This window comes from Teleopsis dalmanni, chromosome 1 (genome assembly GCF_002237135.1).
Source record: "Teleopsis dalmanni isolate 2A chromosome 1, ASM223713v2, whole genome shotgun sequence".
NCBI classification, from domain to species: Eukaryota; Metazoa; Arthropoda; class Insecta; order Diptera; family Diopsidae; genus Teleopsis; species Teleopsis dalmanni.
Window position 1 is genome coordinate 52,476,988 of NC_051846.1, and position 23,169 is coordinate 52,500,156.

At 27.6% G+C, this 23,169-nt stretch overlaps 1 protein-coding gene and 1 long non-coding RNA gene across 2 annotated transcripts in view; both read right to left on the reverse strand.

Annotated features, from left to right (window-relative positions):
- Positions 1-214: 214 nt before the first annotated feature.
- Positions 215-17,387, reverse strand: LOC119668330. The gene is made up of 7 exons (XM_038077801.1): positions 16,917-17,387; positions 5,626-5,749; positions 5,350-5,435; positions 5,111-5,269; positions 4,873-4,950; positions 4,564-4,738; positions 215-416 (listed from the first exon to the last, which is right to left on the reverse strand). Exons 1-7 carry the CDS (start codon positions 16,989-16,991, stop codon positions 301-303), a joined length of 813 nt encoding a protein of 270 aa, XP_037933729.1. The 5' UTR covers positions 16,992-17,387; the 3' UTR covers positions 215-300.
- A 1,477-nt stretch (positions 17,388-18,864) lies between these two features.
- The window catches only part of LOC119668331, a 12,374-nt gene continuing 8,069 nt past the window's right edge, over positions 18,865-23,169 (reverse strand). Inside the window, exon 3 of the long non-coding RNA XR_005251481.1 lies at positions 18,865-18,881. This is a non-coding gene — a long non-coding RNA (uncharacterized LOC119668331). The remainder of the gene's footprint in view (positions 18,882-23,169) is intronic.

A 23,169-nucleotide genomic window follows, 5' to 3' on the forward strand; every position in this document is an offset into this window, starting at 1 on the left:
CTGCAACTTATTAACTGATAATCTTAGCAGGTGTTAATCCTAATTTATCTGAAAATGTGATTTATATAGGATTTAAAAAAAATTTAAATAAAAACAAAAAATGTATCTGGAATTAGTTTTATAATTATATTTATTTAATATCCTTATAATAATTAAACTTATTTCATATTGAATTTTAAAAAAATAACTTTATTTGATAAATTAGGTTCAAAATTCGAAATCTTTCCAAATTAATTTCATTCTTAAAAATAAGCACTTTCAATTTCAATTGACGTATGGTAATCAGTGTTCTCGCACGGTTTATAGTTTGGAATTGGAATCCACTGTAATGGTTGGTATTTTGAATCGATGTTGTGCACAATTTTCTGGAGAAACATTAATTGCCAATGTTTCTCTATCCATTGAATTCGTACATTCTGAAATATAAAAAATATATAAAAGGTAAAATAAAATTATGATTTACCATGCTATTTAAAGTTTGTACATTTTTTACGTTTTGCTTATGGTACTGATTTAATTTTATAGCTTTTTAGCTCAGTAATTAAATTTTTAAATAACATTAGAATTTGCTACGCAATAAATAATGTTAAATTAATTATTTTGTACCTCCAATAGTATGAAAATTTCAGATGACTTGTGAGATATGGCTAATAAAGTAAAATAAAAAACCATGGAAATGCAAGAAGTTTCAGAACTAACTTAGTCGTAACACTTTCCTTGTAAAAAACTATCATTATAATAATTATAACATAATTTGTGGCAAATTAGTAAATTAAATCCTTCAAATTGATTGTAACGCAGTAATCGGATATAAGAAGATAATTAATATATTTGCAGATATTGAAAGCCATTTGATTCTATTTAGACATATTAATCGTTCTGCTTATCTATCCTTTTGTCTGTCACTCCGCTTATATGCAAACTAACTTTTTAATATTTATTTTATTATAATTAGTACTGTATGTATAATTTAATATTTAAACTATGGGATAATTACGAATATTCGGGTTGGCATAAAATGCGGTAGTTCAGATTATACAGATAACTCAACTTATATCAGTTGTTCGAATACTAAAGATACGCATAATTGGACTTCTTGAATATATGAGCAAGCCACAGAACAGGCTTGCTAGTTAGTCTTAAAGTTCGATTTCGCGTTAAAAAGAGTTCGTGTTTTATTTTCTTTGTCCATGCTCATCTTTAATTAATAGTAATTTGAATTAGTTTTCAACTTAAATTATTCACTGGTTTCGTAATTGAATATATTCCTATCAACTAACACATCTCAAATATGAGAGTAAAGAATACAGACACTTATAGATTGTGTGAAATGCAAAATCATACTTCCACATATCTTATTTGCTCGTGCTCTATAATTGCTGGGAATAGAGTAAAGTATATTCATTTGACTTAAATTTAATTGAACTGTTTGGACTTCTTGAATATATGAGCAAGCCACAGAACAGGCTTGCTAGTTAGTCTTAAAGTTCGATTTCGCGTTAAAAAGAGTTCGTGTTTTATTTTCTTTGTCCATGCTCATCTTTAATTAATAGAAGACTAAAAATTTTTGTTCTTACCGATTTGACATAGCTGTCATCCTGTAAAAATATGGATTTAATTAATTTTTTAGACTGGTCAGGTTAGTTTATTTGAATGAGGAAGTCTATCTTTCAGCGTTGTCTTTACGGTGACTACTACGATTATTTCGGCTTTTCTTCTGGCCTGTATATGAATAACGCTAATCTGTGGCATCACAATGAACCATTATTTTAGTTTAAGTGGGCTTATGTGGGTAAGGCGGTTATACCAATCCAACGTAACATCACATATAGATCTTAAGACAAATAAATGACATTAAACTTTGTAGCACGATTATTTTTTGAAATTGCTTGCAATTGTTATACACGAAATTCTTTAAAAAATTAATTCCACTCAAAAAAAAAAGATGTTATGCTGCCTGTGCCTATGCAACATAAAAGATGTCTGCTCAAAAAGTATCCGGATTTTGTTGTTTGTTAACTACTCCTTAAGTAATAGACCTTTTCAAAATTTTTTTGTTATATTGGTACACTCTTTCTTGACATATGGTACAAGTTTGAGCGCCATCTGTCAATTACTTTGTTTACAGCAGCTGTTAATATGAGACTACCTCAAGTGCATTTAGCGATTTTTATTGTGGAAAATTCTTGTTGTACGCGATTTTTTGACCAAACACGGCACCACTGTCATCGCTTAGGCACCATATTCGCCTGATCTGGATCCGTGCGACTTTTTCCTGTTCCCGAAACTCAAATTGCCGCTTCGTGGTAAGCGTTTTGAGTCGATTAAATCGGTAAAAGAGAATTCGCCGAAGGAACTAAAAGCCATATTTGCACGGGCCTACGAAAAGTGTATGGAAGATTGTGTTAAGCGTTGGCATATGTGTATCGCTTCAGAAGGAGCATATTTTGAAGGGGATAAAATAAATTTGGAATTAAATTTAAATTTGTGTGTTTTATTTACAAAATCCGGGTACTTTTTGAGGAGGTAGGAGTTAGGATTTTTACCGATTATCTGCACATATGACTAATTATTCTAGTTAGATCTGTAAAACTTCTGAATAGAATAGAATAGTTATTCTAAAATAGTGTTTCTTAAATGTGAATAAACTATTGATTGCTATAAAGACAATTGCCGTTATTACGAAAACAAAGAAAAGAAACAAAAATTTCTCAATATTAGCAAACTAATTTTACAGATGTTCTATCCAATTTCAACTACTGTTTTTGTAGAACTGTTTATTTGAAACTATTTGCTTTACACTTATTATTAAGTGTTATTATTAAGTTCTTATTACTTAGTATATAGCGCTAATAATTTTTATTTTTATTTATATATTTTAAACTAATATATTTGTATTTATTTAAAAGGAGCTAGTACAGGTGTTATTTGTAGTGAACCAGCCTTGCAATAGTTTATTTATTTTTAACAAAGTGGGGTAAGTTTAGTCCATCTGAGTTAAAGTGCTGTTAGTTTATGTATATGTGCGCAACACATATTGCACCAAAAAGTCTTGTTTAGGCAGAAAACCCAGATTAGGGAAATTGGTATATGTCATTACTAGCCATAATATTGGCAGTTTTGGGATATGTCCACCGGACTGTTACAAAAAATCTAGTTGTTATTAAATTTTTTTTTTTTGGTTTTTTTTATAATACAATATGTGCACGTAGGCTTTAATAAACATTAAAAATATTTATATTTTTCAACTTCATTCTTTAGTCATTCATATAAACAAATTTTAAGAAAAAACCATTTATTTTGCTAACACTAACATATTACACATATTTAGGGCAGATTATTAAATTGCCTGAAAAATACATTTAAAATTGTGTAGGTGTAGGTTAAAAGTTGACTAAATGCCAGAAATTAATCATAACCAAAAACGATGTGTCTAACCACGTTCACACAAAAACTTTTATCAATATAACAACAAAATAAGGAAGAAAAATATTTATGTATAATATATACAAACGAGTGAATATGTATGGAAGTATGGGAAAATATTGTTATAAAAATGAATTTATATCTTTCGCTACGTGCCATAATCGTAAATATCAAACTGTTTTGTCCTGCGTGAATGCCTTGTACGGAGAATTAAGTGTATAAACATTTCACCTAATACATTACAAGTATGAAAATGCATGTCCTCTATAAGGACAAAATTTAACTTATTAAAATATTTGCTAAAATATACTTTGAAGCCACATCACCCAATATATTTTTTATTATTTTTGGGTTGTTATGGGTTCTGTTTGTGTTTTGAATGAAAACAACATTTAAAAAAAGTTACTGAAAAATTTTGTATTTTTAAATTCTGTGGTACAATTTTTAAGCCAAGCATTAATATATACTTGTACTACATACTCGTACACATATACATATATTTACATTGTTATTGACTTGTTTCATAATTTGTTATGTTACATTGCCCCAATGGCATATAGATTTTATACTTAATCCACATTGTCTTTAACTAGCTCTAACGAAATAGAATTTTAAAAAACTTTGTGCGTTTCTAAAGCTTAAAGCGTTTTAAAGGATTTATGCTTGCGTTTGTCTAAAATCTCTGCAGTACAAACAGATGAGTTTATAATTTGTCAAAAAGGACAGTTTGACGTACGCATTGCTCTAGAAAATAATATTTATTATGGTATTGTCCTTTTATTGGTACAAATTAATTATATAAGGGATTCAGTTTACTGTCATTTCTGAAAATATTGCTTCACAAATAAGAGCAGAAATAATCATTTAAATAAGAAAATCCTTAAAACAAGAATTTGTTTGAAAACAGAACAAAACGAAAATTCTTGCAAATTATTTGTTTTGTGTTGAAATATTTTTAAATGTCTTACATACATTACATTCTCAAAATAGTTTGCAATTTTGCTAAACACATAACCAAACACATCAAAAAGTTTTTCTAAACATAGTTTCTGATTTTAAACTTACTTGAATGCATTGTAAAAATAATTTTGTAGTTTCTGCAGGAATAGTTTTAAAAATGAATTTCATTCAACATACCTTTAGTAAGAGTGTGCTTCAAACTTTCTTCAGCTTCTTCAGGTATAGTCGAGATATTCGTATGCTGATTTGAAGTTACAAAAGGACTTGTAGCTAAATGCTTCTGCTGATATGCTGGTGGACTTAATGAAGTACCATTTGGTTCATTACGCATTACTTGTAGCATTACTTCAGCCTATAAATAAAATAATCTTTAAATATTTGCAGATAATACAAAGCTACTAACATATTAATGCCTATATATTAGTTTATACATTTACATATGTTTGTTATAAAGGAAAAAATCAGATTTATCTTACGAATGCTTACTCTCATCTGTGTTCGGCCACAACCACGTCCTTGTTTGTAGTCTTGGTATTGTGATATCACGCAAAGCAGACAATAGCACTTAATAAGAAAAATAAATTAATTTTATTACAAAAGGTAGAACAAAAACATTTCTTGGTGATTTTGCACAATAAAAATAAAGCAGCATACATTTTTTCAACAATAACAATTAATTATTTTGATTATTTCTATTAATAAAGTGAATTTGTAGACAACTTACATTGAGACACATTATGAAAAAGTCTATGGTAAATAGAAAGCCAACAATTGGGTCGAAAATTACTTTCTCCTTGAATGATAAGTAAATCAAGTGTGCAATTTCAATTAAAACATCGCACAGCATAAAACTTATCCATGGTATTAAAAGTTCACGTTTGTCCTTTGTTAAAGAATTTTTGTTAAAATTATGTATATGTATTTAAAATATTTAATTTTATTAAAAATAGCAAGAAAACTCACATTTTTTAAACCTACTAACACTAAAATTGATGAAAATGCCAATAGGAAAGAACAGCCAAAAAATAAAACGTTGAATATCACAGTGGCTGCAAAAAAATTATATATTATATATCAAAAAATTCATTGTTGTTGTAGTAAAACTTCATAAAATTTAATATACAAGCCAAATAAACAAATTTTTATTTGTTTTGTTTTTCTTTGTGTAAATATGCTTTATATAAAAAATAAACAAAATTATACTATATGGTAGTCCTTTGTGAAACTATTCATACTCACTTGCCGTTATGTCTCCTTTTTCTAGTATACTTTCCCCAGCGGGTTGGTCTTGTTTGCCAAAAAGATATTCTTTTTCTTCATTCAAATATATGAATAATATTAAAGTAGAAAACCCAAAATATATCTGAAATGTATATGCAAAACAAATTTTATGAAAGTGCAAAATGGTAAATAAATTTATTTATTTTTGTCACATAATTTTAAAGGCAGTGACACATAATTTGACTTTAATAATAAAATATGAAATAAAACTAATATGAAATGATTAATATATTTATGTAAAAAAAAAAATATTATATTTATATATTTTTTAACTACATATTTAATTATATCTATATTTTAAATAATTTGTTATAATAAATTGTATAGCAATACGAAAAAAATTTTCTTGAAGTCTATAACATATGCTCATTTGTTAATATAATCTCTTGAAAGTCAAATATACTAATAGATATTTCCAATAAACCAATATCTTTAACATAACGTGAATGATTAAGTTTTGATTTGGTTTTAAAAGCAAATAGTCAGTTTAAGTTAAATCTTATGAGCACACATTATGTATAAGCAAAGTAAACTTAAATTTATTGGATATTCCCTTCGATAAAATAGTAGTTCCATTACTTATGTTAATAAAAAATAATATTGTAATACTGATACGAATACTTTTAAAAGTAATAAAGGTGACTTGTTTAATTTTTCTGAACATAATTGACCTTCAGGTTCCTTTCTTATGCACGGTCACATATATACTACTAATATTGTCTATTTTCCCCTAGTGGGGCATAGAGACTCCATAATTCTGCTTAATCTGGCTCTACTTAGTGCTTCTTTGTAGATGTCGTTCCATGTATATCGTGTTTTGGCTAGCTTACTTTCGACCGTTCATCTCCAAGTTTCCTTGCTATATAATTTCTCGGTTGTCTAAGCGCATGGCCTATCCACTTACATTTTCTCATTTTTATTTTATTTTGTGCTGCTTTTTGAGCCGTTTGGTTCAGTAGGCGTTCATTCGATATTCGATCTGGCCACCATATTTTGAGAATTCTACGTAGACACTTATTGACAAACACTTGCATCTTTTTCTCTACATGTCTGGGATGCTTCCGTGTTTCACAGCTGTAGTGTTGCTTTTTGAGTCGTTTGATTTATATACAAGATGTAAATTAATAATTAGCAAATATGAGGAAAATTTATAATATTTATTTTGTGTTTGGCTTATATAAAAGCATATGTAAACTTAATAACTAAATATTTATTTGTTTCAAAAATATAATAATATATAATAAATCCCTATTTACATATATCCAAGCCATGGATATTTTCTTTGGATTTATTTTACATGATTGGCTTATCTTAATTAACTATAAACACTCAAAGACCCTAAATGAACATTATTCATAAAATTAGTAAGTAAAAAAAATGATAATAGAGATTGGTCAAAAGTTGGTATTCTACTTTACTGAATTTATAAAAAATCCAGAACTGTTGATTTTCATGATTACACTTTTAAAAAACAATTTTATGAACTAATATCCGAAGCAAAAAACTATATTTAGTGATTTCGAATCAAAAATATACCATTTGATTGCTGTATATATGCAATAAATAAATACTTAAGAAAGCAACTTACAGTACTAAAAAGCAATACTAGGTAGTACGTAGAGAATCGTTACAAAAATTAAATAGTAAAAAATAACATAAAATATTTTTACAAAGACTTTTGCAGAAAATTTCTATACAAATATTTTCAATGTTAAAAGTGCCAGTTAATAGTACTTAAAAAATGAAAGAAGTTAAAAAAAATTTTTGTAAAAAAACTACTGTTGAAAATGTTCAATGTTAAAAATTTACAAAATAAGTCCTCGATAAGTATTTGAACTTCCGTTCATCAAAAGTTTGCTTTTTTTTAAAAGGTGATTTTTAAGTTATTTAATCTGAAGTATGAAAAGTATTTAAATTCATTCTTAAAATTGGTTAACACAAGGAAAAACTTTGCAGTTTTTGCTACGGTTTAAAGTTTTTCCATCAGGAACTTAAATATAACAACAACTGCATGAAATAAGTATGTACAATATTATATGCAATAAATAAAATACTTGAAATAACGTTATTTATTTCTTAATCTTGTATTCTTTAAACTTTATTACGTATAATCTAAAACTAAACCATAACTTTTTGTATTAATTGGTGATTATTTCGATTATACCTAAAAATACCAACAAGTGTTTCTATAAAAAATGACAAAGTCCTTTGAACATAATTAACATAATTTACTGGTTAATTATTGAAATGTTGTTATTCTTATATATGCTAAGGCGTATGAAATGACTCTATATAATCTTCCTAAAGATTTTGGTCTGACCAGGTGGTAGTTTGATTCTACAGTTTCTTCTTTTGATTCTACAGTTTCTTCTTTTTCTATGTTAAATGCATTTTTTTAAGGCTTATATTTAAGCATTCAATTTTTAGATCAATAAGCTGAAATATTTTTAAATTACGTCAATTCTTGTTTGCGTTACAAATTCTTGTTAATATAAATAATTATTATTTGAAAAAAGCAAATATAAAAAAAGGAATATACACACAATATAACATCACACAGTTTAACAAAGTATTCAATTACTTCAAAAATTTTTATGAAAAAATACCAATATTTTTTACTAGCCTCTTTATTACATAAAGATTTTTTTTACTGCTACTCCTACTTCATTAATTGCAACTCAAAATTGAAAAGAAAAATATTTCAATTACTTTTTTATGTGTTACAAAAAAATAATGGCTGTAGATGAGTATTTTTGGCTACTATATATTTATATGTTGGATAAATAATATATGTATGTATTATTGCAAATAAATGTAGAATAAATTCACTTTTGAGAAAAATTTAATGGATACAAAGGAAATTTTTTTATTTTGAATATCATATTCAATAGATTGCATTAAGAATAATTATTGATTATATGGAATAAGAATCGTTTGTTTAATCATGGGTAAAATTTTATTAATTATTAATTAATTATTTTAAATAATATAAAAAGAATTTTTAGTTGTTGTTCGAAAAAATCCTCTATATTAAATATACAAGTTTCTATTAAATATAATAGTCACTTTCGTGTGAAAAATTTGACGTTAAACTACAACTTATATTCTCAAAATAATGGTCTCGCCCGTGAGAATCGTGTAGGAACATTAGCATGACTTTTGCACTATTACGTTCATAGATTAAGTTTTATACATAAGAAAGAATACATAAATCATGCAACAAATAAAACCACCACAAACAAAATTGTATTGAAATTAAACAATTAAAAATAAAAATATAATTAATTAATTCAATTATTCTACAGCTGGTTTATGATTTCGTTCTGATATAAAAACAGAAAGTGAATTTGTTAATAAAACCTTTCACAGCAAAGTCACAAAACTTCAAAAGAATATAAAAGTTAAGACGTCATTCGGTCAGTTGATTAAGGAGCGCTGACACTGAGCTTCAAATTTGGCAGGGCACGAGTGCGATTCCTGATATTTGCAGTCTCAAAAAATTATTTACAAATAATTAAATACAGAAATATAACCAAAAGTACTGATGATGTGTATTTGGCAATACCCGAAACAGCTCACTCAAAACTTCAATTAATTGAAATATTATAAAATGAATTTTTACTGTTGTAGTTCAGTACTATTCTAAAAAAGCTCTTTATAAGCATATAAGAAATCAATATAGATCATTGAAAAATAAACGAATATAAGTTTTTCAAAAAATAATTGTCAAAAATTATTAAATATTGTTGTTTAATGAATCATATTCATTTGATTTAACATAACGAATTTTTCGATTTAATTTGTGTATAAAATGAATTTGTTGTAATTAATGTTTAATTAATTTTTTGTTTAATATATATTGTATTATGAAGTTCGTTCATCAATTTTATTATTTTAATTTATTTTCTAAAATACCTGTAATTTGATATAATTAAAAATTGAGTGGTATTTGAGAGAATCTATTCACATTATAAAATTAGAAATTTTATAGTTTTAATTAAAAATTGTTCAATACACTTAACTAAAATGTAAAATCATATGATTTCAAATAAAAAATACTGAAATAACCAAACACTTGTAAATTTATTCACTTCAATATGCAAAATATATTAAAAAAATTTCAATTTTACGCAACTGCAAAACTAAAAGAGCGGATTGTATATTATTAATATTAAACAACACAGGCAATACAAGTACCTTTATGGTTTTTATAAAAAATGTTGACTAGTTTTATGTCATAACACCCTAACAACATTAGTTGAATTTTTTAATCAATAAAAGATATTTTAATAAATTGTTGTTTTGTTTTTGTATTTTATTAAAGGACGAAAACTTGATTCATTTTAAAATGAAGTGTTAGTTAAATTCAGAACATGCGAATAAATAAACATTAAATGAGTTTAGACATCAAAATATGTTATTGTGTACATGACAACCTAAAACACACATACATTTTAAAAAGGAATTTAAATAAAATAAATTAATTTGTTTTGTTTTTGTCACTAAAGTTTACTTAATACTAAATATTATAAAATAATAGTTACATACATGTAATTGTTACACTAGCCTTTATACGAAGAGCAATATGAAACTGAAATCTGAATACATTAAGACTGAAAAGTTTTCGGAAATTCTCATTTAAAATTCGCGCGCTGTATATTTTTCGATATTTTAAGTTTATGTAGTTTGGCAGCACTGTCCTTAATTACTATGCCAAAAATGAGCTCGATCTGTCAGACAGTTCGTTTACGGCAGCTGTTGAAACCAGTTCACCTCAGTAGTGCGTTGCGAAATGTCTTCGACGGTCGTACGACCGTCCTGGAAGGCTTTGTACCACTCATAAACTTGAGTTTTCGATAAAACTGATTCCCCATAAGCCTTTTGTAGCATTCGCAACGATTCTGCACACGAAATTTCGTTCGAAACACAAAATTTGATGCAAACTCTTTGTTCAATATTTTTTTCCATTGTTTTTTTCGCAACGCCCTACTGAGGTGAACTGGTTTCAACAGCTGCCGTAAACGAACTGTCTGACAGATCGCGCTCATTTTTGGCATAGTAATTAAGGACAGTGCTGCCAAACTACATAAACTTAAAATATCGAAAAATATACAGCGCGCGAATTTTAAATGAGAATTTCCGAAAACTTTTCGGTCTTAATGTATATATAACTTTTAAGAATTAACAATTCTTTACATTTAGGTATAATGATTAGATTGAGAATAACAAAAACAATAATAATAAATACAATGTACCACATATAGAATGTTTAACCAATATTCATTGAAAAGAAATTTGATTTGAAAGAAATGCATTTAATATTAGATAATGTTTTAAAATAAAGACAATATTTTTATAATCAAAAATATTCCAAAAAAATTGCTTCCTGTCATTCTTGAAGTGTCTCGGTATCTGCAAACGATGCCACCATGTACTTGGCCTTTCTTGTGAATTTCAATATATAATTGTAGAATAAAATCAACAGTACTGCAGCCAATGTAGTCAACATAAGTAGTATTTGGTTTGATATTGAGAAGAAGTAATCCGGTAGCTAATGTGCCATAGTCATGGATTTTTTTAGACATTGCCAATTTAGGTTGCGAGCAATTTAAGGCATTATTTTACTAAATTCTTTCGATAAAATTGGTTGGTTTATATGGGTTAGATTGGGTTATTGTGCTGATTCTATGGATGTATTTACACTTATCAGCCCATTGTATTGACGTGAAAAAATAACAAAAGGTTGAGAATCACTTTAAAAAAAGATACTGCAAATAATCAAAGGCATTTATTAAGTAATTACCTAGCATGTCATATATTCACTGCGTATCCAGTTGATAGCAACTAGTCAAATATTAACTTAAGATTAAGATTTGAAATGCTTTATTGCTTTATATAGTGCCTATCTAATTAAGCTATCTTAAACGAACTTGAATTTTTAAAATATAGCAGGTTATAGTCCTGATGTAATAAACTGTTAAAGTACTTGTGATAAAACACCACTGCTATACGCTGATAAAAAATATCAATAAAAATAAAAATAGATCTTTGCAATTTTTATAAGTTCGCCGAAATAAAATGTAATTTTCCACTCAACGAAATTGTTTATTAATGTTAACGTTCTCATAGCCGAAGGGTTTTTTCGAAATAAAATAATATGTTACTCAAGGCATCATATGATTAGTTCACAATTTTTATTTTTTACAATATGTTAAATTTGATATTTTTCAATTTATATATTATATATTTACAATTTTAATATTCTTCAGTGATGTGCTTTACTTGTCTTTAGTGGATACAAAAACAAACAAAATTGTCGTATCTGTGGAAATGAAATTCTTTCTTATAAAATTATAACTGTCGAAAAACCACTACGCCCACAAAAAGTCATTATATGCTGTGATATTTGGTGTGGAATTGTTATAGCTAATTGTTGTGATAGCTGACGAAGACGTAAAACAAGCCAACTATTCTATTCTCTATAGAACATTTCCGGTATTGGGTTTATTAAGTGAGAAATTTTCCACTTCGCGTTTTAGTCATGTAAAAATTTTGCAACTTGTTACCACTGGACTTTTCTGTTGAGTTACGCAAAGAATCATATTTATGCTGTAAATCCTAAAACTAATGACGCTTTGAGAACGAACATGCAACTAGTTATGGCCAAGTTAGTACCAGCTGTGTACCGTTAAGTCATTGAAAATTACCTCTGAAAGATCTAGTACTGTATAACGTTCTATGGAGGTTATTTGCATGCATGTATTTCAAATGCATTTCATACTTGATAACCAAATTACAAAAATATGTTGAAATAAAAATTTATTCAAAACCTTAATTTAATTAGTATATAAGTATATTGTGATTGAAAAGTGAATATGCTATTTAAATATATCATATAAATGAATAGGAAAAACTAGTACTAGTATTAAAATGTATCGTATAATGGAATAGTAAAAATAATGGATAAAAGTTTTGTAAATATAATACAAGTATTTTGCGATTCAAATTAACTATTACTCGAAAAGTTACTTGAGGGTTTAGGAGTTCTTAAAGTATGAAATATTTCAAACCCTTTCAATTTTTAATTTCGAAATTTATTATAATTTTAAAATTGTGTTTTTATAAAATTTCAAATCCTTTTCAGTAACTGACATCCGAAAAATTATTTCCGCTCCTATCGGCAATGTTTTTTGTTCATTCTTTCTAAAATGTTTTCATTTTTAATTTCTTTTCTAAAAGAATTATTTGTCTTTAACTAAGAAGACTTCAATTCATATTAATTTTAACGACTGATTTTTTGACAAATTTTACTTTTTCGTTAGCAAAAAAAAATTTTTTTTTCTGGGACAAGATGTAAAGTTATGAAATATTACTTTTTGGGTTGTTTTATAAGAAAAAATTATTTATTTTTTTCCAATTCACATATTTCTATTAAATTATAATTTAAATTTATTGAGAGTTCTCATATTTTGTCATTGATAAATTTCAGACATGAGTTCTTAATGCAAATACCATTAAGACCATTATTCCATTAATTATTAATTAATAATTAGTAATTTGTGTACAAAATTTGTTTGTTAAACATCATTTTAAAATACAAAAAATGAAGGTTTAGCATTTTTGAAGTTGCGAAACTTCGTATTTTCTTGTTACAAGAAAATATTTTTTTTTGTGGTTATATTTAAAATTTTAAGTTCAAACACAGAACAGAATACATATGTATACCTATGTTATACAGAACAGAATAAAAATATATTTTTTTATTTTATAAATGATAGATGAATATATCAACCCATTTTCTTCCATTTACTGATTTTAGTTGCATCTATTTACAACTAAATAAATAAGATGTGCGTTTATTAACTATAACCTTTCATTAATATCTGCAGGATATTGATATCTGCAAATGCTTTAAGATTTAGAGTAAATAGCATTTTATTTGCTCGAGTTGTTTCATTAAATTGAATGTTGTCTGGATACTTGAACCAAGGTATATTACTAGATCTATTAATAAGATTAATTTATGTTGGTTAACCTAGTTGAATCTCTCTACCGATAATACAAATCATTTCATTGTTCACAATTAATCATTGTGACTTCTAAGAATAATAATAAGAAACTAGCTATATGTGTAGACTATACATCTGACATGACTAAATTAATTTGTTTCACAATAACTATCAATAATGTAGTGGTTTACTTCGGCGTTATTCACAAACTACACGATACTATAATTATCTACTGTAATCAATAGGAGATTAGTTGCATTCTTTACTAGAAAATATTTTTATTTATTATAGATACGGTTTGTTCCAATAACAATCAAAATAATTTGTTTTTATTTAGATATCAAGTATGTTAGGTTAAGTTATACCGGTAATTCCTAGGGGATCTACTTAGGCCAATTGGCCCATTTTGTTATCGTGTAATGTAGAAACTTAGGGTTTAAAACCACGTAGAACCTGTGGCGAATCTTAGAATGCTGTTTAGTGGGAGGTGTTGTAACTGATCATGACCCTCAAGGAAGGGGACCCCTAAAGTATTTCGTCGCATAAGCTGGGTAAAAACAGAGTACATGAGGGCCTTTTCATCTTCTTCCCCACAGCTGCGACAGATATGATTACAGTGGAGATTCAATTTTCTAGGAAGATTTCCTAAATTACAATAACCTGTAAGTAAACCTATTGAAAGACTGATATCTCTGCGGGGCATCTCAATGAGATTATTGGATTTATTTTTAATGAAAAATGATCAAATTAATTAGGTGTTCTGAGTGAGGTCCTGAGCTATTCTTCTGGTTAGCTCATCTGCTTTGCAGTTGCCGAAAATATTCCTATGACGTAGATTAGAGAAGTATTGAGCTGCGTCGACATCTCGTTTAGAGATATGTAGCAGTCAGAAATTGTCCTAGATGTGAGTTGGACTGAACTCAAGCAGCTTGACTGTCTGGTAGTATGCATACATTTCTGCTAAATATATAATCCACTTTCAAACAAGCTATAGCTTGTTTACATAGATATCATATTTATATTTAATCCTTTTATTCCTAGGTGGAACAGAGGGCCGTAACAAATAGTTTCCATTGAACTCTATCTAATGCAAGGCGTTTTGTTTCACTCCAGCTCTTTCCAGCATTTCTTAATTCGGCTTCAGTTTGTCGTTTCCAAGTGTTGCGCGGACGCCCTGGTCTTCTACTGCCTTGAGGGTTGAAATCTAAGACATTTCTTGCGATATCATCAGCGGGTTTTCTTAACGTATGGCCAAGCCATTTGTATTTGCGCATCATTATTTCATCAGTTATAAGAGGCTGATTCGTTCTAAACCAGAGCTCATTATTGGTTATGGTTGCTGGCCAGAATACATGAAGGATGCGTCGTAGACAACGATTGACAAAGGCTTGTAGCTGTTGTGCGTCTCTTGCCGTTAGGTTCCAACTCTCACTACCATATAGTAAAGTTGATTTTACGTTTGCATTGTACAGGTGTATCTTAGTGCGTTGTGTGATGTTGGATGAACGCCAGATTTTGTTAAGGGTTCCAAACGCTTGCTTCGCTTTCGATAGCCTGTGCTGTATGTCTTGCCGACTGCCGCCGTTGTTCGAAATGTAGCTTCCCAGATAGCAGAAACTTTGTACATCTTCGATGTAGGAGTCATCTATTTGAAACTTCGTTGAGCAGTTTGAATTGAGACGCATAGACTTGGTTTTGTTGATATTGATTGACAGACCAGCTGCCAGTGCACGCTTTGCGATGTTGTTTAACGATATTTGCATCTGGGAAAAGTTATGTGTTAGTAAACAGATGTCATCAGCGTAATCAAGGTCAGTAAGTTTGTTATGAAGGCCGAATGAGATGCCATGATTTGTGCTCATAGCTTCCGACATAACCACATCTAAGACTATATTAAATAGTATAGGTGAAAGAATGCAACTTTGTCGGACGTCAGACTTAATTTGAATTTGCCCGCTGAGACGCCCTTCGTGAAGTACTGAGCAGTGCGCGTCAGAGTACAAGCCTTTTACATAGATATCAAGTAAATATAAATAAAATTTTAAAAGTAATTTAAAATTGTTTGGGCAAATAAAATATTCTTAAAATTATATCGCTTTGTCTGAATGTTAATAAATTTCTGGTAATACTCCTATTTCTAATACTTCTATTTTCTGTTCATATATGAACTGTAACAAATTATATATCATTTAAATAACTTGAATTTGATATTTAGTATCTTTAAATGCTGGCCTGAATGTGACACTTAACAGAACTTTTAAATACTTTTATTTGTTAATATCAATATTTGAAGAATTTTAAAATATAAATTTGTAAACTACCTAAAAAATATTGGGAGTAAGAGAATTGTGAACGGCTTTTTTAGCTAATTGAGGAGGACTTGTACTGCCTCCACCGCAACTAACTAACTATGAGAATTTTCGCAAAATAATCGAAAAGTTTTAAAAAGTGCTGAACAGTATAACTTTCAAACCTAACAATACACAAGCCATTTAATTAAAATATATATATTGAATAAGATATGTGTATTTACCTATATTAAAAATATTTGTTCTATTGTTAAAATATTTTTTGTTATACAATTTAAGCTATTTGGTTTAGCCATTTTGAGATATAAGATATATGCTTAACATATATTTAAGTATATATTTCTTTGAATATATGATTCTTTAAAATATTTAAATATTAAAAATACAACTCATTCGTCCAAAAAATTTTTGTGGTTTCCTAGACCAAGGGGTCACCTCACCAAGCTATATGTTTCTTCGAATATATGATTCTTTGATGTATTGAAATATTAAAAATACAACTCAAAGAATTTTCAAAGAATTGTCCAAAGAATTTTTGTGGTTTTCTAGACCAATGGATCACCTCACGAATGAGTATGTGCTAGTTATTCAAATTTTTTTAATAATTTTTTTTTTTTAACAAATAAATTTTAATGACCATTTAGATTAATTTATCACTGATTGATACTTAATATCAATATTCATGCTTATAATTTTTCTACATTATTGCAAATGACATCATATCTATTAAATTTTTGTGCTTATAATCCTCATACTAATACATAGAATGCAAAAATTTCATTCATAAAATTATGGATTCAGTAATTTACTTGTGTTGAACTCGGATAGTAAACTTGTAACTGTTCTAATCTTAATAATTTATTATTTATTTCAATAAATATAGAGATTTGCATAATGTGATATGGTGGCGAATTTATTTATTTTTACATACCAATGTGTATATTGCACTTGCAAAACTGCCCTTTCGAACGGTTTTCCAAAAACAGCACGACTGGAGAATGGCCATAATATGATAAGCAAAACAAGCAGCAAAATAAGCTGCGTCCAAGGTGAGCTCCTAAAGTAGTTATGCACTAATAACGCTGCTGACAGACAGATAAATGCAGAACACGCGCACTTCTACGGTCAATTGAATTTGGTTACGTGCAAATTGGTAAGCATCCTAAGCGTTTTGGAGCAAGAATGCAAACGGGACATAAACAACACGTAATGACATTTTCACAACTGACACAACTGCTAATTTAATGGCGAAGATACAAATTGAATTCAAACTCATTGCAAAGAGTACCCACGAAATGCTACTGGAATGCACGTAACTGTTAGAAATTCTTGTCAATAAACTGAAGTTATGTTGCGTTTATGGAAGCCGTAAAATAAGATTAAAATTTCACTTTAGTCACTGGCTTTTATGGTCATTGCACTTTTATGCGTTTTAATTAAAATACTCTATATTTAATTAAAATTTTTGTTGGTTCTTTTTTGAAACAATTATTTAAGAATAAATTTTTATAAATAAATTATTTTTCATAATCACATTTTTGAATATCTCTTTTTTTAATTCGAAATACGTTTGCTCTACTATACCGCAATGTTCGTCCTTTTCGTTTGAAAGCTCGCACGGAACTGTTTTAAACTTCTCACATCCACGGCTTAAATATAAGTTCAAACGAATCTATGAATGAAAATGTCCATCATCAAATGTAAACAAAACGTAAAAGCTTCGGAAGTATTTGTACGCATGTTTCTTAGAAACGTTTTGCAAGTACAAATGAAAAATAAAAATAATGACAAAACAAAAAAGTAATCCTTAAATATTTTTTCTTAAATATTCAAACTTAAGATTCGTTTGAGTTTTTGCTCTTTAGTTTTTGGTCAATTTAAGAATTCATTTGACTTTAAGGAAGAATGCTTTTTTGTAATTCAAGCAAAGGCATTTAATTGCCAAATGAAATTTTAGGGTTCATTAACGAAATATAATTAAAGAAGTAATAATAATAAAACAGATAATATGTTTAAAGCCTATTATATTAAATTACTAATTAAGTTAGTTTGTTTGCGATAAATATAAATACTCTTAAGTACGAAAAGGTAAAGTCATTGACATTTTGATTAGAAAGGACAAAAATTTCAAGATTTAAAATCGACTTGAAAAAAATTACAAAACATAAGTGTTATTAATTTAACAAACAATCATTATATTAGATGTGATGATATTAACCAGAAATGATAACATGAATCCCGCTAAGATACTTTCGTTAAGTAATATGAGTACAAAAAATATAATAATGGCATTAATACCATGTAAAACTAAAGAATAAAAAATAAAAATTTGAAAAAGTGTATTTGAAATTAGAATATTGCCGCATAGACAAGAATGACATATGTCACGATGACCATATTCTTTTCTATAAGTGTTTTCGAATTAATATACATATAACAATAATTTACTAGGACAAGAAAACGTATGAAATAGTTCACTTAAATATGATAAATCAATGGTGAAGATATTTTTTTTTTGGTATCGGCCCGTACCATTTGCATGCCCGATTCATGCACGACCCAATTGAGTCATATATGCCTACGGACTAAAAAGTCCCCTACATTCTCAGCTTAAACTCCTGTAAATCCCTGCATTACGACCAATTAAGGTATTCCTTCACAGCAATGGTGAAGATATTTGTATATGTATTCGAAATATTTGCGTGCTGAAATTGAAATCGAGTTCCTGATTTGATGATCCTGTTAATATTTTTTATTAAATGAGAAAAAAATATGCAATGTATTAGGTAGAGCTTCACTTTATATTTCATTTAAATGTTCTTGTTCAAATGCGACTGAGTATTCCTGATCCATATATATATCACTTGTTATCTTAGTTAGCGACGATTTTTCTAAACTTGTTATCATTTTTCTGCTTCTATTTTTTCAGAATAAGAAATTATTTTTTATTCCAATATTTAATAGAGTAATTAAGTTGATGAAGTAATTAAGTAAAAAATGTTCTTAAATTATTTGTCGATATTTTTCTTTTGAAATACAATTTAAAACTAATAATAATAATAATATATAATAGTAATAATAATAATATCTGATCGAATTGAAATTACATAATGATAACATATATGTATTCAATTACAGCAGTCGTTTCCAACCTTTATCTGACCAGGGTTCACTATGATATTTTTGTGTTTAGTACGGACCACTAAGTTTAAGAATAATAAACTGAATGATTACTTTAATATGCTTAATGCATTTCTGGTATAAGGTATAATGAATTGTATAAGTGCACAGGTACATTAAATAAACTATGTAATAGTTATATAGTAACTTGGAAATTTTTTTTTGCTTATTTTCTAATAAGTGAGGTGTCAGTGAACAAACCACAAACTATTTATCCAGACCTGTTAAATTTGATTCACGAGTCATTTTTAACCATTTCGCGGACTACAGGACACAACGGACCACGGTTAGGAACCACTGACTTACAGGTTGAAGTGATGAACTTTTACACCGAAGCCTATTTCAGCATAAGTAATGGCGAGTTGTGATAAAACAATAGATAACAAGATTAGTTTAAATATATTTACTGAAACAAATTACAGCCAAAATGCCAACCAACTGCGCTAAAAAATGTAATAAGGAAAATAATAAAGAAAAAAAAACAAACATAATTTCACGAAATTAGCAATAAAAACCACTTAAAACAGAAAAATAAGTTAAAATTTTTTTGAAAATATCTAAACATAAACAGATAAATAGTATTTTACAAATCGGTAGATAACGATGGAGGAACTAAGAGGCCTATTTGACAAGTAAAAAGAAGAATGTCTAAATTATTTTTTAATATTTTTATAATTTACTTATTTTTAAAATAAAGAGTAAATTATATATAGAACCTTTCGGTAGATAACGGTAACATGTTTTTAAGTCTAATTGATGTGCAAATTAATATAATATTGTTTTTAATACAAGCTTTATTACTGTTTATTATTATTAATCTAACCTTATAAGGTTAAATAAATTTTTTTTTCAATGTTTCACGCTTATTTGTTGAATCTTTCTAGATAAAATTCATAATAATTTCTTAAATTTTAAAGACTATGTATAAAAATTTAATATAAGTTAGACATCCAGTTCTGAGGAGTATTATCATAAAGGTATCAACTGTTCTTTTACTCAAAATTTAGTTGATGTAATTATCTGCTATGTGGACGTAAAGCATATCAAATATGGTTTCATATATAACTTAATCATCTATGAGATGATTTTGTTTATAATATACGGAAGACTTTTGTGTTTATGGTTAAAAAAATCCATAAATTGAGTTTTAATGTAACTAATTGCACTTTATTAAAATCAAAATATGAAATAATTCTTTACATTAACTGTATTAAAATGAATAAACTTGTAATATTGACTATCATAAATTTTAATAAATAAAATGAATTTACCGAGTGCTTAAATGTTTATTGCCAATTAAATTTGATAGTTCAAATTAATACAGTTCTCTTGAATGTATCTGCATATTTTTATTAAATTGGTTGACATTTGTACGCACAATGACATACTCGTAAAAACTATAACGGCCTTGTTAAGTCAGATTTTCCTGCTGGCGATAAATATTTTTCTGCTAGCGATATTCGTTTTTTTTTGTGCTATTATTGGAATTAATTATCCTTTTTGTAAAATAACCGAAAACAGTTTTATTGCTCCATGTACACACAATGTTTATTTTAAGAGATTTCGTTTCGTTTAAGTGAAAATATATTATTTTTTACATATAATTTTATACGCAGATCTGCGTTAATCTATTTACAAAAGACTTTATTGTATGGTTCGTATCACATCAATTAATGTATTATTTTATGTGTGAATTAAATTAATACAATTTATTATAAATGTTTAATTAAGCTTATCTCATGTTAAATACAATTTGAAACAATAAGTGAAAAATAATAATAACAGTAAAAATGTAAATGTCAACAGACTTATTAATCATATGTTATGTATAATAACTAATAACTAATTAACATAATTTCAAATATGTACATTATTTATAAATGTACTAAGTTAAATTGGGAAATCTTTAGTTTAATCTAGCTAATATCTTAAAATTTTGGTTTATGGAGAGTCATCGTTATACCCAAAGTGTTTTATTTTTAATTACGAAGATGAAATAAATATACTTGCATCGTTTTTCTATTTTTACGATGACATAAATGTGAGGAACCCCTCGGAATTTTAAGACTGCAAAATTAAATTCATTTTAGTTTTTGGGTACAGAAAAAATGCCATCTTATACAATGTTTGCACCGTGAGATTAAAAGTAGATAAAAGCAGTGGTTTAGCCTAGAGCTTACAACAGTAAATTTGTTGACAAATCAGATATTTAACTTACCATACAAATATTAAAAACTTACTTTTAAACGAGATTGAAATTTAATTTCCTTCGAAACAAGATAAAGTTTTTATGCAAAATTGTATTGTGTCTAATGAACAGTATAAGAAGCTTTGCTTTCACTAAAATCAATCAGCCAACCATACAATGTGAAAAGGGTCCATTAATTATGAATGTAGCAAAACTCTTGTAAAATATTGGACACTCATATATTAAATAAAATTGAACACTCTGATAAACTGTGAAAGAAGTATCTTCTTAAGAACCTATATCTTCTGGACCCCAAATCCGGGCATTCACAAAGAAAATGTATTATGGTTTCTTTTTCCTTCGGGTTTTCACAACTTCTGCAGTGAGGATTAAGAAGAATGCGCAGTTTCTCTGTGTGGGTTCCTATACACCAATGACTAGAAAAAACTGCAATAAGCCTTGCACTGTTCATGCGATCTCTTTTGAAGAGTTCAAATATCAAAAAATATCAAAATTTATCTCTAAATATGCAATGTGCATGATAGCGATTAATACATAAAGTACGTTAAAAAAAAACATCAAATAAATCTAATTAAACCTAAGTAATGAAACAAAGGTAAATAAAGTTATTTGTTTGAATAACATTTTTCTGCTTATTCTTTTGAATGCTTATCTTGAATGATTATATGATTTATTTCATATTGTCAACCTATCTGTCACTTACTTTTGATAGCAATCTAAAATCCTTATATGCTTTTAGTTTTTAATATATATTTTATTCTTCAACTTGGGCTTCTATATTTTTATGCCTTTTGGAGTGAAGTATTTGGTGAACTGCATAACACATTTTATGTTGGAATTTCTCTGGATTTAAATTACGAATTTCTCTGTATATATTTATTTTATTTAATGAAGAGGTTTCGAAAAGTAGTGAACTGCAACAACAAAAATTCGTTTTTATATTATTTTAATAAAGAGGTTTTCGAACAGAAGTGAAACAACAACAAAAATTTATTTTTTAAATTATTTTAATTAATTGAATTTTTGGCTGACCATACAGCTGTTTCGAGTATTGCCAAATACCCATCATCAGTGATCTTGGAAATAATTCTTGTATTTAATTATTCGTAAATAATTATTTTTGGAGACTGCAAGTACCAGGAATCGAACTCGGGTCCTGCCAAATGTGAAGTTCAGAATCAGCGCACCTTAACCAACTGATTTAAAGCCGTATTTGACTTCTTATGTTCGCATATTTTTCTGGAGTTTTGTTACTATTACTTATGAAAGTTTTTATTAACAATTTTACTTGCTGTGTTTATATTAGAACGAAATCATAAACCAGCTGTAGAATAATTGAATTAATTAATTAATTATAATTTTACTTTCAATTGTTAAATTTCAATACTATTCTGTTCGTAGAGGCATTATTTGTTGTACGATTTGTTCTTTCTTATGTATAGAACCTAATCTAGGAACGTAATGCTGAGAAAGTCATACTAATGTTACTCCACTAGTCGCACGGGCGAGACCAATATTTTGTGAATGTAAGTTGTAATTTAACGTCAAATATTCCAGACGAAAGTGACTATTATTTTTAATAGCAAACTTGTTATATTTCATAAAGAAGTTTTTTCGAACATTAGTGAAATACAACAACAAAAATTTATTTTTTATATTATTTTAATTAATTGAATTTTTAGCTGACCATACAGCTGTTTCAAGTATTGCCAAATACCCATCATCAATGGTCTTGGAAATAATTCTTGTATTTAATTATTCGTAAATAATTATTTTTTGAGACTGCAAGTACCAG